Source organism: Camelus dromedarius, chromosome 29 (genome assembly GCF_036321535.1).
Source record: "Camelus dromedarius isolate mCamDro1 chromosome 29, mCamDro1.pat, whole genome shotgun sequence".
NCBI lineage: Eukaryota > Metazoa > Chordata > Mammalia > Artiodactyla > Camelidae > Camelus > Camelus dromedarius.
In genome coordinates, this window is record NC_087464.1 from 3,730,474 (window position 1) to 3,748,325 (window position 17,852).

The following is a 17,852-nucleotide window of genomic DNA, read 5'->3' on the forward strand; positions in this document are numbered from 1 at the left end:
ATAAATAAACCTAATTAACTCCTCCCCAGATTTAATTTAAAAAAATAAAAGGGAATTGTTTGAAAAAAAGAAAGAAAGAAAGAAATATATTTGGTCTTTTTTCTTGGTTCCTAGCAAAGAGCTCCTAAAACCCTTGGAACTTCCTAAGTGATGGGAGTGTCTTTCGAGGAGCACATCTTTTATTCTACTGAGCTGACTTCAGGTGGCGCCCCCACAGGGCTTCAGGCTGGCCGGATGTAGCAGGTCACCAGAAAGACCAGCCCTGGGATAGAGGCTGGGTACTTTCAGCCCTGCCCCATCCCTATCTCAGAGAAGAGGAGCAAGGCTGCAGATGGGGTTATGAAACTCTCGAACCATGAGGTTCAGAGAGCTCCCAGGCTGGTGAACGTATCACGGTGCCAGGATGCAGATGGCGTGGAAGCTCCCCTCCTCCCTGCACACCTGTACTGCATCTCTTCCATTCAGCTGTTTCTGAGTGGGATCCTTTATAATAAACAGTCAACAGAGGTCAAGTGGGTTCTTGAGTTCCAGGAGCTGTTCTAGAAAATGACTAAATGTCTGAATTCAACCTCAGCTGGACAGTCTGAAGTGGGGGCAGGTATGGGACTGAGCCCTTACTTTATAGGATCTGATGCTAACTCTCAGAACAGAACCGAATTGCTGGATACTGTGTCCGAAGCATCGGAGAGCTGGCTGTGGGTGGCCAACACCAAGTACTTGGTGTAGGTTGACACCTCACATACACACACTCCCAACCTTCTTCCCGTCAACTATTTCAATCTCCGAGGAAGGGAGTGGCCCCCTTCTTCCTTCTGCCATAAAACTTTCTTCTCTCAGTGGGACATAATGATTGAAACACCATCCTTAACTGTGGGTTACTCTTGTGGCTCTCGGCAAGCCACTGATCTCTTACCTATGAGCACAGTGTCTGGCATTTCTGTTTATCAGAGAGGAGAAACCAACAGGGTCTCCTCCTTTTCTGGGTCCCCCTCACATGGCCTGGTTCAACGCCTTCCACAGAGCAGATGTTTGGAAAGAAGACTCAAATAGGTAAATGAAATTAAAAAGGTAAATGAGACTAAAAGAAGTGAAGCTGCAGATGCTCCTTGCAAATGCACATCTTAATTGGAAATAAGCTGGGCTTGGGAGAAATGTAGAGGTCCCTGGCGACATCTTCCCAAGCAAGGATGTTTATCTGTGGAGCATCTGAACTTGAGGCAGTAAGTAATATTCCAGCTACATCTTCCCTGGAAACCAACACTCTTTAAGAAATGCCAAATCGGTGGGGAGGGTATAGCTCAGTGGTAGAGTGTGTGCTTAGCACACACGAGGTCCTGGGTTCAATCCCCAGTACTTTAATTAAATAAATAAATAAAATCTAATTACCCTCCCCCCAAAAAACATTAAAAAATAAGTTTAAAAGAAAATAATTCAGGGGGAGGGTACCCCCCTCAAAAAAAAAACCCCAAAAAACCAGAACAAAAATGCCAAATCATATACCTTGCTGAAGATCAATCACTTATTGGAGGCTGAAAAATAGAGGCCACGGGAGACAGACCTGTCCATGACCTGACATCATCCTAGGAGCAAATTCATTATCTCTCTCTATAAGAAAAATGTCCACATTTTAGAAGGATGCTTTTAGAGGGCATGAGAAAGGGGGAGTTTTATGTAAAAAGGAAAGGATTTGCATCAGCCCCCAGAATTCCCAGAGCTTTCCCTTACCCAACAGTGTTCAAATGTTCTGTGGGAACTGGTTTTATTTTGTATCATGGTATCTCAGCCGTTCCTAGGTTCACCATTAGGCTGTGTTTCACTCTATTCCACAGAGGCATTCAGTGCCTGCTGTGGTCAACAGCTGGGGGTGAGAGTCGTGGGGATATTAGGAGTCCGGCCCTCCTGGTACAGAAGTGCCAGTGTGGGTGGGAGATCTGCAGCCCAGATAAACAGTGCAGAGGGTCACATGGTGACAAGTGCTTTGGAAGCAAACCGAAGCAGGCTGTTATGGACTGCGTGTTTCTGTTCCCCCTGAAATCCCCATGTTGAAACCCTAGTGGAGGTGGAACTCAGAGGGGGTGATTAGGTCATGAGAGTGGAGCCCCCATGAAAGAGATTAGTGCCCTTTTATGAAAAGGCCAGAGCTAGCTCACTCTGTCCATAATGTGAGGACATGACATAAAGGATGCTGCCTACAACCCAGAAAAGGGCCCTCAGCAGAACCTTGGCAGCCACACTGGCAACCATGATGTGGACTTCCCGCACCAGAACTGTGAGACATGACTGTCGGTTGCTGATAGGTCACCAGTTTATGGTATTTTGTTGCAGCAGCCAGAGCTAAGATACAAGGTGAAGAGTAGAGTGGGCTGGGGAGGGCAGGGCTTGGGACAGCACATAGGAACTCAGAAAGACCTCAGTGGAAAGGTGGTCTCTAGGAAGAGGAGGGAAGAAGTGGGAGAGAAATCCAGTGGTTCTTGGGAAAACAGCCTTCCAGACAAGGGAGCAAGTGCAAAGGTCCTGAGGCAGGTGTGCCCTGAGAGATGTGTCAGGACATCATGGAGGGGATGCAGAGGTCAGGCAGGCAGGGAGTCAAAAGCCACTTCAAGGACTTCAGCTCATATGCCATCAATGGAGACAGGGTCCCGGGGGGGGGGGATCTGAGTCAAGGATGATCAAGGCTTAAACTTCACCTTCTTTTACTAGGACCACACTATCTGCTACACTGAGAACAGACACCACCAGGGCAGGTAAGGGCTGCCCCAGGAAGCCTGGCTAGGAGGCTCTGTAATCACACTGGTAAGAAATGATCCTGCTTTGACTAGGATGGAAGCCATGGGGTGGATGCACAGTGGTTAGTTCCTGGGTCAATTTTGAAGGTAGGGCTTCCAGAATTTGCTGCCCGATCAGATGCAAATGTGAAAGATAAAAGTTATGGGTGACTCTGAGGCTTTCAGTCTGAGCAAACAGAACCATTTATTTATTTATTCAGATGGAGAAGCCTGTGGAAGGGGCACAGGTGAAAGCGTGAGGAGGGGTGGTTTGTAGCACAGTGGTTTTAAGAGTCTATTAAACACCCACGTGGAGACTTCGGGGAGGCAGTCAGGCTGGTGCTGTTGCACCACAGACATTGCTGCAAACCAGAAGACTGGGTCCTCCAACTCCTGGGATGATGACTCACAGGAAAGATATAAAGGCACAGCAGAAGGGACTCAGGAGTCACCAGTGAGTCAGCAGGAAACTCTAACAGAGAGATATCCTGATACTAAGTGAGGAAGAATTTCAAGGAAGGGCTCCACCCAATGCTCCTGAGAAGGAAGGTAAAGGGAGAAAGTCAATTACTGGAAAAACCAGAACAAGAGGCATTCCACCCAAAGAGGGGTCAGGGTAAGTAGGGCAGGTATTGGCAGATAAGGGACACTAGATTATCATCCTGGTGATGCTGCAGTTCTGCTCCTGACTGCAGGGGACACTGCAGAGCTGAAGGCATTCCTGGTAATTGATGGACTGATAGACTTAGGGTCTGTGCATTGCATTGTATGCAAATAATTTTTACCTTGGGGGAAAAAAAGTTAAAAAAAAAAACCCTCTGAACTCTAAGATCGACATGAAATATGTGGGTGAAAGTGCACCGATGCCCACTATTCTACTTTGAACTGCATTGATTAAAAAATAGACTAGATGACTGAAACATTATGCTGTACACCAGGAAATGATGCACTGTAGTTAACTGTACTTCAATAAAGTTTTAAAATGCTACCATAAACAAACAAACAAACAAACCAGATGGAGAGAAGGCCAGATAGGGAATAAAGAAAGTAGAGTAAAATGCTAATGAAAGAAACCAGGAGGCAGGTACAGGAATGCTCACTATAAATTCAGCTTTCTGGTATATTTGAAAATGCTCACCAAAAAAATTGGGGAAAAGTATTATTCATAATATTTAGCAACTTGGAGGTTTGTGATTTGCTCAGACAAAGCCAGATAAAGGTGAATTTAAGTGAGAAGCATGGGGTGGGGGGGAAACTTTCTGCAAAGGTGAGAGGAAACCAGGGAGTCATAGGGTGGGGGCAGGTTTGCGAGGACAGACTGCCTGTCTGCTCACGAGAATTACCCACAGACATGATGATGGTGCTCAAGGCAACAGGAAGAGTTGTGAAAGACCAGCTCTCAGCCTGGCTCCTGGGAAACGCAGATCCTGCACCCCTGACAAAAGGAGGGAAGCCGGAGTAAGTGGGCACAGGTGTGGAGATACACGGAAGAATGTTGCTTTAAATCCTGCAGGGAAACTCTCAAAGATGTCTACTTCATTCATTACAGGGAGATTCTGCAAGGGGTCCCAGGCATAGCTAAGCGTACCTCTGGGACACAGAGCAGATGGTGTTACATAAATTCATTTTCTCATGCCCCTCAACTTCCACCTGTATTCCAGCTAAAACTCACCTGCCCAAGAACTGCCTGGGAGCATCCTTTGCCTCTACGTTTTAGCCTCTCCCTCCCATTTCACCAAGAAAGACTTGTTTGCTTTATCTTAACTCTTATCTTGGGACACTGACCCAAGAGCCAAGAAAAAGTCAATTCAAAATACCAACTGTCTATGTCAATATTGTTAAAAATTTGGTGACAAATATTTTCACAGATCAGATGGGTTCTAATCCCTTTAATTATTTGCTTGCAGCAAAAGTGAAGGAGAAACTAAGTTGGCAGCTGAAACACCTTGATGGAAACTATGATATTCAGCATGTAACTGGGAAGAAGTTCAAGGAACTGACTGGTATCACTGTCACAAAGTGCTTTTCATTCTAAACTATACATGTTACTACATCTATTTTTAAAGGTTATAGAATTGATGGTTAAATCTGTGTCAATGTCTCCATTTTAGCAATAAAAAATAATCATCTATGAATACATAAATGAATTTAAAGACAAAGCCCCATCTCCGGTAGAAAGGTAGATTTCCAATTTTTAATATTTATTATTTATTTAAACCTTGTAACGAGTGTCACTTTGATGAATTATGCACCAATAATCACTGTAATCCTAAATCAATCCAGGAGAAAAATTCTTAACGCTTACTTCCTGAAGGAATGATTTTTATGTAAATATTTACATTTGAGAGAATTAAGACAGAATGATTAACAAAAGACTTTCAAACATCAAGTTACATCACATTAGGATAGGATTCTGTGTGGACCGTAGAATAGAAATATAAGTGAAGAGAGAAAAAGGGACTATGTAAACTATCCAACAGTTAAAGAAAGACTTGTTTGTATTTTTTTTAATTAATGATATGGGCATTAAATTATATGACATTTAAATAGATTCAATTTAAACTAGAGACTGACTTTTATTTTTAAATGTCAGTATTTACACTTGGATGGAAGTGACATAATCCACAGTTAATTAAATTTGGGTTAGAACTTTAGATGTCAAGACAAAAATACATGAATGCAAAAGCAGAGCATCTCAGAATTCTCGCAGGGGTCACTGGAGCAGGACGTGCGAGGTACCTCTGGCTGAGGTAACGCTCTGTTGCAATCAAACACGCACGACTGGTGGGGAGGGTATAGCTCAGTGGTAGAGCACATGTTTAGCATGCTTGAGGTCCTGGGCTCAATTCCCAGTACCTCCATTAAAAAAACAATTAAATAAATAAATCTAATTATGCCTCCCCGAAAAGCAAACAAGCATGCATGTCTGGAGGCAGGAAGTGCGAGGCAGGTGCTCTGAGCTCCGGGGACCAGTGACAGTGCTGGCTGTGGACATGAACATGCATCTTAGGACTTGTCGTGTATATTTCTGCTTTTGAAATCTCCCCAGGTCACCCCATAGTGAGATGTGAGCATGCACTGAGCCTTGCAGAATGCAGCATGGTGCATGCAAAGGCGGGACGCTCTGCCTCATTGTTGGCTTGTGTGAAGTCAGGGAGGACAGTCCTGGCTCTTCTCACGGGACGCCTCAGCCCCCTGAGATTCCAGCACAGGCATCTCAAAGTCAGAGCAGGAAGATCCACGGGTGGGGACTGCCGCCATCTCAACTTACCATTTGCAGCCAAATGTTGGTTGTTAAGACTTGGTTTTTCTCATCCTTTAAAGGAAAAAAAAAAGAATAAAAAATATGTTTGTATGGTTTACAGAAGAGGAAATGATATCATTATTCACGTACGAATCAGACTGTTGGGACTGTGGCGAGTGTGTGGAAATTAGAATGCACCAAGCACTTCCAAATGTACTCAAGAAGCCTTTCCCCAGAGTGAAGCTTTTCTATTTATTTTGAAGTAACACGCATTCATTATAGAGCACTTAGAAAGGATGGAAAAGCACAGAGAGGAAAATTAAAACCCTGCAGCCCCACCCCCCAGAGATGACATCTACTAATGGTTTAGCTTATTTCCCTTCATACATTTTTAGTAATTTATATAAAATTAAAATTTGTGATATAAATTTTAATTTATAACAATAGAAAATTTTAACAACTTGCATAAAGTTATAAAACTGTTAAAAAAAAAAACAAAACTTAGTGCAAAGGCCAATTTTTGAAAGTCAAGTTTATTGCCAGCATGTATAGAGTTCTAAGTAAATGTAAGTATTTTATGCTTCCCTCCCTGGGAAAAGGAGCCTGACCCGTGACAGCTGCCACGCCATGTGCCAACTGGGCTGCATGGACCGCATTTCCCACAAGCCCTGTGGGTCTGCCTGCCTTTCCTTCCAGAGTCCATCCACTGGGCAGCATGTCAGCCTGTGACACCCACCTGCAAGATACACCCTGTCCAGGTGAGCCAACTAAGGGTCAGAAAGGTGAGGTAAATTTAGGAAGGAGCCACTGGCACTTGGACCTGACTGGAGAGCCCCCTTTGCCTATTTCTAAACTAAGTGTGGGCTCCTGCAGGGCACCAACTCCGCATGCTATCCAGGCAGCTCGGGAGACGTACTGACTGTGGCTTTGACCCAACACCAGGCACCTAAACAAGATGCTGGTCAACATCCAGCCTTTCCGACTGGGATGCCACCAGCTTTTTATCACGGCTGGCAAAGGCCACGACGGCCCAGCAAAAGCCAGGGTGTGCATGGAGACAGAGGAGCAGGTTTCCTGTGATTGTTCTACTGAGAACGCAGTTACTCAGTATTCCGTGTTCAATTCCCACCTAAAAGATGTTGTGAAATTAGCACTTTCCACCTTTTCCAGGAGAAAGCACTTATTAATGACCCCATGCCGAGATGCCCAGTGGCTGAGGCCACCCTGAGCTCCTCCAACAGGAATTGCCTGTCCTGGTTCACTGGTGGCATTCGTAAAAACAGAGCCAGCAGCAAAAAGAACACCATCTGTGGGGGCGTGGTCATATGCAGGGATGCAAATGAGACACCAAGGCCACTTCTCATTAAAATAAAAAGGTGCTGAACATGTATGGAGTTGGTGGAGATTCTCTGATGCGTCAGTGCCCCTACCCCACAGCTCACCCCAGGCACGTCTGAGAGGTGAGACTGGGTGGCAGGAAAGGGCGAGTGTAAATCCTGTAGAGAGGATCAGGCTGCCTTGGGAATTACAGGGCTGGGTGGGTCCCAGGCCAGGGGCTGTGTCCAGAAGAAGCTGCCAATTCAGTTACAGGAAATGTATACCCCATTTCACAAAATAACACATGCCAGGGGTTTTGGCAGAAAAAGTTGTGGAGCCAACCTTTCTCCGTACTGTGCGCAGGGCGAGCAGTCCCCGACAGAGCGTGCATTTGAACTGCACGAGTGCTCAGTTCCAGTCCAATCTACAGCGTTATTCGAAAGCACTGATAAACTCTTTCAGGACATATGTCCCCTGCTTCGACTTATTAAGGAACTGTTGTTTTTAATGGACTTAAAATTAGCCAGCATTCCATTCAGGAGGCTTCCCTTCTCTTAATGGCATCCGCGTCTTTATCTTCCAAGAGAAAGGCTTCTGTGGTTTGGGAGCTCAATGACGACCAATCTAATTAAAAGGCTTTCTTCCTTCCAACATGCTGGCTGAAACCTCATTAGAGTGAAACGGGATTTCTGTGCTGTGCAGCAGCATGGGGCTGAGCGAGGCATTTCAAACTGTAATTAACACAGAAGAGCAACCAGCCTCCACCAGAAGGTGCGGCAGTGGAGAGCCTCCACCAGCAGAGAGGCTGCTGTCTGTGTCCCCAAGATGGGCCTCCCTTTCTCTCAGTTTGTGCAGTGACTGGCTCCCCTGGCTCCTTCCCACCCCTGTGTGAGGTATGTGTCCCCAAACCCCCAAACCCCCCACCACCCTCAAAGACTGAATGTGAAACTTACCCCCACTGTGATGGTGTGAGGGGGTGGGGCTTCTGGACCCTGTTTAGGTCATGAGGGTGGGCTCACTCTCAGGACCAGGACCACCAGAGAGCTCCCCACCCCTTTTGCCTAGTGAAGCCCCAGCTAGAAGTCTATGACCTGGGAAGCGGGCTCTCACCAGGCATCAGATCTGCAGGCGCCTTGGTCTGGGATTCCCCAGCCTCCAGAATTGTGAAACATAAATGGGTGTTGTTAAGCTCGCGGGTCCGGGGTACTTTTGTCACAGCAGCCGTGCTCATGGGAGGCAGAGCCCCCACACCGTCTGACCTCCAGGCAGGCTCCCTGCCCTCGTCTGTCTGGCTGCACCGATGGAAGAGTCCACTCTAAGTCCTGCAGGCAGCACAAAGCCCCTTCACAAGCCCTGGTGCAGCCAAGTGTGCATTCACTCGTTCATTCATTCGACAAGTATTTGTGGAGTTCGTCCTGTGTCAGGCATCACGCCAGTGGGAACATAAAGTGTGGGTGGAGGGTGGGATTTCACAGTTCAACAATGACACACCTCTAATTACATATAGTGACAACGCACAGAGGAAAGGGCAGTTCACTTTCAGACAGGATGACAGGGACGTGGACTTTACCAGAGTGTCAAGGGTGGGGCCCTGAGGTCGAGACTTTACCTTGACTCCCTGTGACCTGCGACCTGTGACAAAAGCCAGGACCCCTCCCACCCACTGTGTGTGCCCCTTACCCTTGAGACCTTGCAGCTCCTTGACTCCTGGGGCCTGCTCTGCCCAACACCCTCCTCCTCCCTCCTAAGCAAGCCCAGGGACTCCGGGAGCAGCAAGGGGAGGCACTGGGGAGGCAGAGTGCTGTTTAACCCAGCGGGGAGCCTTCCTGCCCTTTGTCCAGTTGCTCAGAAGGAACCAAGCAACAGTTTCTGGGGCTGTAAGTACAGAGGATGGCTTACAACCCCAGCCTCCAAGGATGTGGCCAGGGGACCAGGGCCGGCACGGTCTGCACAGCTAGGTCTCCCCCACACCCCACACCCACAGTGCCCTGTGTCCTGAGTCCGCTGCAGGATTTCACCTCTGCCTTCAACTGCCCTGCCCCAGGGTCTGCACATCCTGCATACACTGAAGTCAGGTGGGAACCTGGGAACTGGGACAAGTTGGCAGGTGCATCTGCAGCTCTGGAAGGCCCTTCAGCCTCAGGCACGCCGGCTCCACTCCCACTGCCCAGAATCTGCTTTGCAGCAAATCAGTTCCTCCCCCCACCTCGCCGAGGGAAGCTTTCTCCTCTCTCACCTGTTCCTCCCCCACCAACACCTCAGCCACCAGCTTCCCCTGTGGCACTTGAGCTTGTCTGAAACCATGAATCAGCCAGTTAAGCTGAAGTCAGCAGTTCCATCCCACACAGGCTGCAGGCACACTGGTCCCACACTGGGCATTCCAACCCTGACCCCAGACCCCGGCCCAGGGTCTCTGCATAATAACCAGGCATAAGTCCCTGGAGAACAAAGAGCACAGAAGCCGGGCCTGGGTTCCAGAGATTCTGGACCCCCAGCAGTCACCTGCAGGTAGGCACAGGGGAGCAGAGCCCACATCCGCCAGGGGAAAACCCTCCTTCCATACGGGTTCCAACCAGCTCTGGCATTCACTGTATGTGGGTTTCAATATTCTCTTCTGGGAAATGGGGAAAGAACAGCTACCCCTACTACCTACCAGTGGGGGGGGGGCACAGGGGCAGTGGGGACACGAGGGCAGCGGGGGGCCCCAGCAGTAGTGGCTGTCCCTGTGTGGTCATTTGCGTGCACACGCACACACACATGCACACTGCTCCCCTCCAAGACTCACGCTCCTTCCCGACCCTGGGATATCATGGGAGGACACAGGACCCAGGCTGCCATGGAATCACACCAGACCAGTGCACAGAGCACCCCTAAAACCAACCGCTCCTTTGTTTTCAATCTGAGCGCCTCAGAATAGTATTCAGCCTCAAAAAAGAAGACAATCCTGCTGTTTGCGACAGCATGCAAAGTGAAAGAAACCAGACACAGGAAGACAGCTACTACATGATTCCACCTGCATGAAGATGCTAAAATAATCAAACCCGCAGAAGCACAGAGCAGAACGGGGGCTGCCTGGTGCCACGGGCCCAGGATGGGACAGGCGGTTTTAGTCCACGAATACAAGGTCTCAGTTCTGCAAGATGAACAAGCCTGGAGACCTCCCGTGCGGCATCGCTAATAAGCCTCTGTGGGAGACTTGACAGTGGCTAAGAGGGTAGATCCTCTGTTAGGTGTTCTTATCCCAGAAATAATATCTGTAATAATAAAGAAAGAAAGAGTGCAGGAGGACCCTTCAGGAGGGGATGGCTGGGGACGGCGTGGATCGTAGGGAGTTTCACGGGTGTGTGCTCACCTCCTAAGTCGTCAGACTGTGCACAGGAAATCTGGACAGCTTTTTGTATGTCAATCATCCCTCAAAAGAGTGTTTTTTTTAAAGCACACTTTGATTTCAGTAGTCATGCTTTTAAAAATAAATCTCCTGGAACGCTCGTGCGTCTGCTTTAGAGCACAACGATTCTCGTGGTGTGTGATGTGCCGTCTTTCACTTTTACAGCCACTACTCTCCCGGAAGTTATGAGGTGACATTATCCAACATTCTGCAGTGCTCCCAATACTTTCTCTTTGCTTTTGTGTAGATGCTGAGGGAAAAAAAAAAGGTTGGGGGAGGAGGCAACAATAAACCTGCGTCTAAATTCTTGTTTGCAGGGAAAGTGGCTGGATAATATAAATTCTTACTTGTGTCATACTCTGTAGTTTGTAACTTGGATTACTTCTTTTATCTAATTTCATCCTTCCACCAACCACATTTTTGTCCTGTTTTCACAGAAAAATAAGTGGAGACTCTGTCATTTTCCCTGAGTCAGCAAGATACCAGGGCTGAGGAAAAGACTCCTGATCCAGAATAAGGAATCAAGTCCCACAAATCAATAAGAAAAGGGCAGACAGTTCAACAGAAAAATGGGCAAAAGATGATGAACAAGCACCCGGTCTTCAAGGAGGAGGCTGCCAGGAAGTGGAATCCAGAAATCACACAGCTAAAGCTTCAATTAAGTTGGCAGCCTTCTAAATGTCATGCACACACACACTTTTAAAAAACTCATTTCAAGTGGGGAGGGTAGAGCTCAGTGGCAGAGTGTGCGCTTAGCACGCACGAGGACCTGGGTTCAATCCCCAGTGCCTCCATTAAAAATTAAATGAGTGAATAAATTAATTAATTTTAAAAACCTAATTACCTTCCCCCAAAACAAACAAAAAAATAATAAAACTCATTTCAGCCTTGTGACAAGCCCTCCCCAGTACTATTATTATTCAGTGTCCAAGTGTGCCCTTCCCAAATGCAGCACACGTAACAAGGTGTCTGAGGCAGGACTAAAAGCAGGCACAGCTGGACCCCAGAGATGCCTGAGCCGCAGACTTTCCCAGTGAACTCTATCGGAAACCTGGTCAGGACATCTCCCATCAAAGCAAGGTCGTCCAAAAATGTGAGCTAGAGAAGGGGGCTCCCAACAGACCCTTCTGTGTGGAACTGGTGCAACGGTGGGCTTTTTTTATGGTTATTGGACATTTATTTCTAGTATGTCTACAAGCAATGAAGATTAACTGGTTTAGTAAATTAAGCAGCAATAAATAAGGACCACACATTAGGAAAGGATAATATGAAAAAAAAAAAAGCCTACCACCATTATAGAGCAGAAAATTAAAAATTATGAGGAGACACATCCTCATAAGACATGGACAAGACGAAAAAAATTAGAATGACGGATTCATAAACATAGCTTGGCTAAGAATGAATGAATGAATGGGTGAATGAAAGCATGAATAATTTAAAATAGCAAATGCAAGAAAGAAAGGAAAGCAAGCAGGCGAGCAAAAAACACCAAGGGTAACCTGGAAAAAAGCCCCAAACAAGAAGAACATGAGTTCTTTCTGACGTATATGTAACTCAATGAAGCCTTGGATCCAATTAAACATGACTTCAAAGATGAGATTATGAAATTCCCAAATGAAAGAAAAAGGAAGACTGCGGAGCTAAACAAATAAAATGAGAACCAAAACAACACGGGAATGTGGCTGATAAATCAGACAGAGAAAGGAGCAAAACAGACTTCGATGAAAATCGAGTTACCGGCACGAAGGCAAGGCATGAGATAATGGCTGTGTGTGCGGAGGAAAAACACAGACATGCAGTCAGCTCAGGACAAGGAGGTGGAGGTGCCACGAGGAAGACACAAGTAGAAGTGAGATGGAGAACACGCACTCCGGGAACAGGAAGAGTCCTGGGGTAACGCACAGGGGGCACACTTCTGGTTTTAGCAGAACAGCTGACTCCACAACCTGATCACCGTCTGCCTGCAAATCGCCTAGATGTGCTGGAGGAAATCACAGAAACGCCTTCTTCAGTGCAAACAGAGGCTCACAAAATAAGGAAGCGAGATCCTCAGAAACCAAAAATACAAGAGGAAACTAAAAAGAACACCGTCAGCATATGAGATGCGTGGGAGCAGTGGTCAGTTATGTCCACAAAGAGGGTGAAGGCAAGGCTCCACTCCACAGGAAAGGGGAGCTGAGCCAAACCCCTCCACATCCATCCATAGGACACAGGGGTCCTGAAGAGCCCACTGCCAGAAGGAAACGGAAGGAAGTCTGTCTGTCTCCGGCTGGGTTGACAGCAGAGGGAAAAAGGCTGTACTGCCAATTCCTAAGAAAGTGTGGAAATCTTCAGTCGGATGGGGAAGTCAAAGATAAACAATCCACAATGCCTGGGGACTCTGCAGATGGAGAAAGTAGCATCAGAGCTGTTCCACGACAGTGCAGTTTGAGGCACCAGGCAAAAGCAGAGAGAACAAACAAAAGAGCAAACCAAATAAAAAAAGGCAAAAACCAAAAACCATTTTGTTCAGAGACCACAATCATGATTATGCCCCCCTGACACAAACTATAAAACATCTTAAAGTGAAAAATCCCCGATGACCAAGACAGAGAAAACCAAGCCAGCAGGAATAAATCCCCAAAAATTCAGATAAGAGAAGTATCAGAGGGAAACACAGAACATGTCTGTTTAAGATGATTAAATACATAAAGATACCAAGAGCACAATAAAAGACTAAGATACTCTGGGCGGAAACAAGACCAAACAAAAGTACAAGTTTCACAAAACTTAAAATGTAGTCGCTGAAATCAATACTCAATGGATGGGTTACAGCCTAGAAAGATATGAAATTATAATTAGGAAAGTGAAGACAGATCTGAATGTATGACCTAAAATATAGGAAAGAATGATAAAGAAATGGAAAACATGAATGCTTAAAAAACACAAAAGAGCCAATGAAAGCACCCGAGATGCATCTAAAAAGGCTTCAGAAGGAGAAAATATAAAGAAATAATGACTGAGAAATTTCCAGAATTGCTGAACTAATCTTCAGACTAAGGAAGCACCATGAGCTCCTCAAGAAGATAAGAATGACTCAAAGGTTAATCGAAGTTTAATCATATTTTCATCTCTGATATGTAAGGAGCTTAGAATTAACCACTCCCACGCTTACAGCAAGAAAAAAAAAATGAAGATACTGAAAATCAGGGACTTTGGCTGGACACTGGGCAAAGTGCCACACGGAAACCCGGAGACACAGGCAAATTCAGAGTCACGACAGGAAGACCTGATTACCTGGTCAGAGACCACTGCAACCATAAACTGGCAGGAGCACCTCCATGGGAATTCTGCTGAGTCTCTGGTTGCTGAGGGTGAACCTGAATGAGAATAAGAAACCTCCAGGGGCCACAACCTTGTGGACTCCCTACACTCTCATGGATTCTATCTCCAGGAACTCCACCAAGTTCTTACAGTGAATATGCAAGAAAGACACCCTCGTAGCTCTGACATGGGGAGGGAAGGAGTAACTCGGGAAACAGGCCATCCAGCGCCTTCTCCATAGCCAAGGCCCACTGTCCAAGCTCTGCAGAGTTTTCCCTGCCATTTCTCCCACACCAGCACCCTGCAGCCTTTCTTTCTCACATGACGGCAGGGGACGGTAGGCCTACTGGGAGGGAAACACCTGTGAAGGCCACAGCCCAGGAGCACAGCCCCACCGAAAGCCTAAGATGTAAACCTAAGACGGCAGAACACCTACCCTCCGCCACATCTTCCCACCACACCAACATGCCAGTGTGACCATGAGCTCCAGATGAAAGACGGCAGACCCTCTCTGAGGAGGGTACGGAAGGAAACCCAAAGTCAAGACGGGAGGCAAAAAGAGGCGCTAGAAGGATTTCAAACCTCCGGCCCCTAACACTACAGCAAACATTATGTCCTTACTACTAGCCAAACTACCAGGGGGGTCACACACTAATGTATTTACTTAAGTTTCTATGACATTATAGGACATTTCTGGTTTATGATAGAAACACCATGAAGCAACTGAAAGACAAGAAGTCTGAAGAGATGAAGCAAGCATCAGAAAAAGACTCTGATATGACGCAGATGTTGAGATTATCAGACAAGAAATTTAAAATAGGGGAGGGTATAGCTCAATGTTAAAGTAGGCATTAAGCATGCATGAGGTCCTGGGTTCACTCCCCAGCACCTCCATTAAGTAAATGTACAAATAAGCAAACCTAGTTACTTACCCCAAAACAAAACAAAACAAAAAGAAATTTAAAATAATACAATCACTATGTTAAAGAACTCTAAAGGAGAAATAAACAGCATGTGAGAACAGACAGGCGATGTCAGCAGGAATATGAAGACGCTAAGAAAGAATCTAAAGGAAATACTTGAAATCAGAAATGCGGCAACAGAAATAAAGAATGTCTGTCTGCAATTTGAGTATATTTTGTCAAAAATGTACAGATTCCATTAAATGGAAACATTTTGGAAGAAAGAAAAGAAAGAAAGAAAAGAAAAGAAAAGAAAGGAAGGAAGGAAGGAAGGAAGGAAAGAAGGAAGGAAGGAAGAAAGAAAGAAGGAAAGAAAGAAAGAAAGAAAGAAAGAAAGAAAGAAAGAAAGAAAGAAAGAAAGAAAGAAAGAAAGAAAGAAAGAAAGAAAGAAAGAAAGAAAGAAAGAAAGAAAGGAAGGAAGGAAGGAAGGGATGGAGGGAGGAAGAAAGGAAGGAAGGAAGGAAGGGATGGAGGGAGGAAGGAAGGAAGGGAGGAAAGAAAGAAAAGAAAGGAAGGAAGGAAGGGGGAAAAGGAAACAGAAAAAGAAAGAAAGAAGGAAAGAAAGAAAAGAAAGAAAGAAAAGAAAGAAAGAAAGAAAGAAAGAAAGAAAGAAAGAAAGAAAGAAAGAAAGAAAGAAAGAAAGAAAGAAAGAAAGAAAGAAAGAAAGAAAGAAAGAAAGAAAGAAAGAAAGAAAGAAAGAAAGAAAGAAAGAAAGAAAAGAAAGAAAGAAAGAAAGAAAGAAAGAAAGAAAGAAAGAAAGAAAGAAAGAAAAGAAAGAAAGAAAGAAAGAAAGAAAGAAAGAAAGAAAGAAAGAAAGAAAGAAAGAAAGGAAGGAAGGAAGGAAGGAAGGAAGGAAGGAAGGAAGGAAGGAAGGAAGGAAGGAAGAAAAGGAAGGAAAGAAAAGAAAAGAAAAGAAAAGAAAAGAAAAGAAAAGAAAAGAAAAGAAAAGAAAAGGAAAGGAAAGAAAAGAAAGGAAAGACCGATGGTCTCACGAATAGACTGGACACAACCAAGGTCTAACTTTAAGTAATTGGGTTACCAGAAAAAAAAAAAGAGCAGAGCAGAAATAATAATCAAAGCAATAATGGCTGAGAATGTTCCAAAATTAATGACAGACACAAATCATATACCCAGCAAAATGAGGGAACACCAAGCACAATAAATGCCTAACAAAATAGACAGGGACCGTAAACATACCACAGAAATGGAATCAAAATGGATCATAAGCCTAAATACAAACTGTGAAGCTATAAAACCAGAAGAAAATCTTAGGTTAAATATATGGGCTCTTAGGTTTTGTGACGAGTTTTTGGCTACAGCACCAAATGATGATCCATGCAAAAAAATAAAATAATTAAAATGGCTAAGTTGGACTTGACTAAAATTTAAAAGTGCTCTGTGAAAGACGCCGTTACCAGAACAAAAAGACAAACTGCAGATTAGGAGAAAATTTCTCAGAATCCGTCTCTGATAAAGGACTTGTATCCAAAATATAGGAAAAAAGAAGAGTCAACAGTAAGAAAACAAATAACCTAACTAAAAAACAGGCACTAAAAGATGTGAACAGACACCGCAATGATGAAGACAGACAGAAAGCAAACAAGCATCCATTCTGAAATGACGATTGACGTGTGTCATTGAGGAATGACAGATAACAATGAGATCCTGCCACACACCCAGTAAATGACTCAAATCTTAAAAACTGACACCACCAATTGCTGGGAGGATGTGGAGCCAAGGCAACTCTCATTTACTGCTGGTGGGAATGCAAAATGGTACAACCTGTCTGGAAGACAGTTTGGCGGTTTCTTACAAAACTAAATCTAGTGTCACCAGATTACCCAACAGCTGCATTCCTAGATATTTACCCTCTGATTTGAACTTTTATCCACACAAAACCTTTATTGTGGAGGTTTATGGCAACTTCATAATTGCCAAAACTTGGAAGCAACCAAGATGTCCTACAGTAGGTGAATGGATAAACAGACTTTAGTACATCTGTACAATATATTATTATTCAGGGATAAAATGAAATGAGCTGTCAAACCATGAAAAATAGCAATCAACCTTAAATGTATATTGCTAAGTGTGAGTAGCCAGGCTGAAAAGGCTATAGACTATATGATTTCAATTATAAGACATTCTAAAAAAAGGCAAAACTAGAGCTGGTAAACAGATCATCGGTGGGGTGAGTGTGACGGGGCTGGGATGACTAGAGGGAGCACACGGGATTTTTAGAGCAGAAAAACAATTTTGTAGGATATTACAGTAGTGAACACAAGACAGAAAGCATTTGTCAAAACCCATAGAAATTTACAGCACAAAGAGTAAACCTTAATGTACGCAGATTTAAAAGTAAATCATTTAGGAAGTTGGGGGATCCAGGAGGAAATGCAAAATGTGACAAATGGATCTAAATACACTGCAGAAGTATGAATCTCCCTGATGGATCTGAGGGAACAGGGTGCTGACCTAAGTATGTTCCAAAATGAGTGGTGCCTGTAAGGAACTTACATAAGTACTGCATGCTGGTTGATGAAACTATTCTTCATTGAAGTATGGGTTAACAATTCTAAAACCACTGCGTGTGAGCTGGAATTTAACAGTTCAGTGAATGGATGGAAGACAGTGAGAGTCAGATTTCTCACTGTTGGGGTGGGAGGAAATTAGAATTACCTACTTGGTAATGGATTAGCATTGGAGATAGAAGCGTGCACTCATGTTTAGCTTAACATGGGTTCCAATGTTACACCCAGAAATATCCACTGATACGTGTAGATATGTGGGTTAGTATACAGACACTTATCTCCTTACTGTCAACTTTGAGGGCCTAGAAATCATGACGCCCCAGTAGCCATGAACTCACACACTGA

At 44.9% G+C, this 17,852-nt stretch overlaps 1 protein-coding gene across 1 annotated transcript in view; it reads right to left on the bottom strand.

The window, feature by feature from the left end:
• Positions 1 to 17,852, bottom strand: part of LOC105104257 (neuronal acetylcholine receptor subunit alpha-7) — a 105,105-nt gene that overhangs the window by 56,483 nt on the left and 30,770 nt on the right. Inside the window, exon 3 of the mRNA XM_064480498.1 lies at positions 6,037 to 6,081. Within this exon, the coding sequence (XP_064336568.1) occupies positions 6,037 to 6,081 (45 nt within the window). The remainder of the gene's footprint in view (positions 1 to 6,036; positions 6,082 to 17,852) is intronic.